At 64.1% G+C, this 4,311-nt stretch overlaps 1 protein-coding gene across 1 annotated transcript in view; it reads left to right on the top strand.

Annotated features, from left to right (window-relative positions):
• MNEG_12810 (peroxin-7) overlaps nt 1-3,197 on the top strand; it is a gene marked incomplete at both ends in the record, with an annotated part of 3,780 nt that extends 583 nt beyond the window's left edge. Inside the window, 6 exons of the mRNA XM_014038717.1 lie at nt 7-195; nt 565-710; nt 1,485-1,596; nt 1,985-2,109; nt 2,477-2,672; nt 3,129-3,197. Of these exons, the coding sequence (XP_013894171.1) occupies nt 7-195; nt 565-710; nt 1,485-1,596; nt 1,985-2,109; nt 2,477-2,672; nt 3,129-3,197 (837 nt within the window). The remainder of the gene's footprint in view (nt 1-6; nt 196-564; nt 711-1,484; nt 1,597-1,984; nt 2,110-2,476; nt 2,673-3,128) is intronic.
• Nucleotides 3,198-4,311: the final 1,114 nt, after the last annotated feature.

The following is a 4,311-nucleotide window of genomic DNA, read 5'->3' as shown; positions in this document are numbered from 1 at the left end:
CCCCAGTCGACCCCCGCCGGCCTTGTCGAGGCGGCGGCGTTTGACACCGCCGACGGATTGTATGACGTGGTATGGTCCGAGGAGAATGAGAATATCCTCGTGGGGGCCTGCGGCGACGGCAGCATCAAGCTGTACGATCTGGCGGCGCCATCGCAGGCCAACCCGCTGCGCTCTCTGCAGGAGCACCGGAGAGAGGTGCGCCGGCGCCGAGGGCGCGGGCACCCGGCACGGTGCGGCCCGCGTGCACGGCGCGGCGCAGGCGCAGGGCGGCGGCGGGCGGCGCTGCATGGGGGGCGGTCGTGCGTTTGCCTTGCTGAAGCGAAGACCGCGGCGCCAGTCCCGCGTACCAACTCTGCCTGCAGCGTTTGGCCTTAAAATCCGAAAGCCCGGCGCAACTCACACGATTTAGCAACGCCGCAAAGTCGAGTGCCTCAAAGTGCATGCATGTCAGTGCATTCGCATGCTCACGCAACACGCAAACACAAAAACACGTAAGTCATATGCTTCCACGCAAAGCGAACCTCTTCCCTCCACCCCCGAAACCGCGGACCCGCACACCCCCAGTGCTGCTGCGTCAGCTGGAACGGGCGGCAGCGCGACCTGTTCCTCTCCAGCAGCTGGGACGACACGGTCAAACTCTGGTCAACGCAGCGGCCCGGCAGCCTGCAGACGTTCACAGGCCACACCTACTGCGTCTACCACGTCGCCTGGTGCGCAGGCCGGGGCCCTCGCTGCCGCCGCCGTTTTTAGGTTTTCGACATCTGGGGTTTGGGCTTGAGGTCTTGGGGTTTGCGGATCTGGGGATGCAGGGACGGCCCCTGCGGCCGTTGTCCAGGGAGGCAGGAGGCTGGTCTGCCGAGCACACCTGCTTGCATCTGCCCTGGGCGCGACCCTGGCAGTCGTCTCAGCGGCTTTGGCGGTTTCCTGATTGGTGAAGCCGGCAATGTTGGTTGTTGTGGGTCTCATGGCTTGAGGGATCGACCTAGGGTATGCTGCTTGGTCACGCCAGCTGCGACGGCCGCACGGCCTGCTGTTCGCACGCACGGCGGACGGCCGCTCGTTAGTTTGGCCGGTCAAAGGCACGTGCACTGAGTCTCCCAGGGCCTGGCGACACTGTATTCCCCGCTGCCTGTGTAGAGCCGCTCGAAAGTGCAGCGGGGGGCATGCTGGCGCCAGGAGAGTTTTCAATGGTTGGTGGGCGCACTCTGCAACCCCCACCCCGCCCCGCGTCGCTTGCATGCACGCATGCACCAACACCCACACACACAATCTCTCACACACTCAGATTTAGGAACACACACACACACACACACACACACTCAATCACACGCACACACAATCACACACACACACAATCACACACACACAACACACACCACAGGCACTCCTATATATACACACACATATCACACACCACACGCGTAGCACACACACAGCACACATCACACACACACACACACACACGCCCTTTCCTATCCCCCCAGGAGCCCCCACCATTCTGATGTGTTCCTCTCAGCATCCGGTGACACCAGTGTGCGGCTCTGGGACCTGCGGCAGCCATTACCCACTCTGCTGCTGCCTGCGCACGCATTTGAGGTGCGAGGGGCAGCTTCAACATGCAGGGTCTGCTCCAGAGGGGGGGGGGGCGGCGGCGGGAGGGCGAAGACAGGGCGCCGCCAGCTGGCGGGTGGCATGGGAGCGGGGCTGCTGCCCATTCTCGGTTGTCGCTCTTTCTACACATTTGCTCAACCCCCATGGCCACCCACCCACCCGCACACATGCACCATCCTCGACTCAAAGGCGTCCCCCACTTTTCCCCTGACCCACGCAAAACGTCACTGCCCCCACCCCCTGTCAGCCGCATGCCCACCCCGCCCCCCTCGTCTCGTCAGCATCAGACCCCACACCCCCACGCGCATGCCGCATATGAGCAACCCCTGAACCCCAAACCCCTAAACCCTGACGCCGTCCACACCCGACACAGGTCCTGTCCGCTGACTGGTGCAAGTACAACGACTGCATCATAGCCACGGGGTCGATAGACAAGTCCATAAAGATCTGGGACGTGCGGCAGCCGCAGCGCGAGCTGGCGACGCTCCTGGGCCACAAGTGAGCCCGCGGCGGCTTGCGGTCAGCGTTCCAGTGCGGCTCTTGGTCGCGCCGCTCGCGGAGGCATCGTTCGGCGGCGCTGCACATCCTGTGCACTGCAGCGGCCCGCCCAGGCTCCCCCGTCACCCCATCCCACACCCCCAAAATACTTCCAGCCTCCTTTGAAACCGCCAGCTCCACACCCTTGATTCGCTCATCCGCGCCCGCTGCCCCCGGCCCCTCCAAACCTCTCGACCCCGCAAGAACCCTGAGCCTTTGGCCAATCATACCCCAAAATCCCCGATTTTAAAACCCAATCCCCAAGACCTCTCCTCATCCAACCTATCCAAAGAATTCCCTGCTCGCCCCCTAAACCCTCAAACCGCAGCTACGCAGTGCGCCGCGTCGTGTTCTCGCCCCACGCGGAGAGCGTCCTCGCCTCATGCTCCTATGACATGACAGTCCGCCTGTGGGACTGGCGGGCGGGGGCCGGCATCGGCGGCGGCGGCGGCGGCGGCGCGCAGCTGCGGGCGTGGGACCACCACTCGGAGTTTGCTGTTGGGCTTGACATGAGCCTGCTGCAGGTGTGCGTGTGTGGTGGTGGTGGGGGGTCTAGGTGCGTTTGGGGCGTTGGGGGCATTCAAGGTGGGTCTAGGGTTGAGGGGTTGAAGCAAGGGCACTTGGAGGGCCGGCGCGCTGGGCTGGGATGGCTGGGGGGAGTCTTGACTTGTCCATGGGTGATGTTTCTGTTACTGCCCGCGGTTCGAGGGGCCTGCTGTCGTTGTGTTGGCAGGGCAAGGGCTCCCACTCCCCTCGCTCCCCCCTCTCCCTCGCCCCTCCTGGCCAGCCTCACTTACTGTGGGACCCTTTGCATCCAACCCACGCCCCGCCCCCACCCCACCGCACCAAACCAAATCGACCCGAATTCATCCCACAGCGCTCCCCCCACAGCGCCACACCCCAACCCACCTTGCCATGCCCAGCCCCAGCTCATCAACCCCAGCCCGCCCTGCATCTCCCAACCCCATGCGCCCCCGCAGGAGGGCGTCATTGCCAGCAGCGGCTGGGACGAGTGGACCAATGTGTGGCACATGAGCGGCGGGCCGTGAGGCCGGACGAATCAGCCGAGATGTCACTCATGTGTACATAGCCAGCTTTAGTGCATAAAGGGAGGGCCGACTAATAGGCTGGACGGCGGCGCATGCGCCCCGTCGCGTCGAGTGTCACTTTTCGTACATGTGCGTCACTTGAATCCCCGCCCGCATAAGCGCAGGCGCCACGCGGCCGCCCCACCGCCCGCCGCTCGCTGCACGACGGCGCTCGCCGCGCCCCCCGCCTCGGCCTCGCACACGCTCGTGGCTGCGCGCCGTGGCCTGCGCATGCGCAACCTCTGAGCAGTGGCACGGGCTGCCAGGCTCCAGAGTGGCACCCTGCCAAGCGCCGCTGCCGCGACGCACCTGAACCGCCCCTGCCCCCCAAACCGAGGCCGCAATCCCCGCCTCCGCCCCGCCCCGCCCTGCCCGATGGCTTCTTGGCGCCCAGATCTTTTTGGTTGTTCCGGCCGCGGCGGTTGTAAATGCAGCTCGCACACGTGCTTCCCTGTGAGCACCGAGGGGCGTTGTTTGTCTGACCCAGTGGGCCCCGCCACCAACAATTGCATCCTTTTGGATCCAATCCTTTTTGGAGCCGCAAAGACAAAGGTAGACTGACGATGCACGCCACCACCTCTGCTTACTAATTGCGCTTGAGCAGTTGTGATCACATGCATAAGCGCCATCAGGGTGGCGCTCACACCAAGGGGCCCAAAACAATCGGGGTTGGCGCAAAAAAGCCATGAAACCGCAGGACATTATTGTGCGTGTTAATAAGTGGGCTAGAAATCCGGGGGCGGGCAAAATGGACGGCGGACCCTCCCGTGTCAACGGCCGGACGCAGGCGTCCCCGCCGCGTGCCAGCATTGACGGCGGTTTGAGCGGCGGGCCGCGCCGTTGGCGCCCCCAGACACGCGGCCCCCGACGCGAGTGCGCGGGCTCGTGATAAACCCCAACACCGGGAGGCGTGTTATGTTGGTGAACCTGGCAGTTGCCTGCCTAAACCGTACATGAGCTGGTTCCGACCCATTTGGATCCATACATGTGATCATGGACTAGAAGATGCGCGTGCTCTTGATGCTCAGCAGCTCCACATCCACCTCAACGGTTGAGTTGGGGGGCAGCTCTGGGG

Source organism: Monoraphidium neglectum (genome assembly GCF_000611645.1).
Source record: "Monoraphidium neglectum strain SAG 48.87 unplaced genomic scaffold scaffold03452, whole genome shotgun sequence".
NCBI classification, from domain to species: Eukaryota; Viridiplantae; Chlorophyta; class Chlorophyceae; order Sphaeropleales; family Selenastraceae; genus Monoraphidium; species Monoraphidium neglectum.
This window is presented reverse-complemented; position numbering and strand designations above follow the sequence as displayed.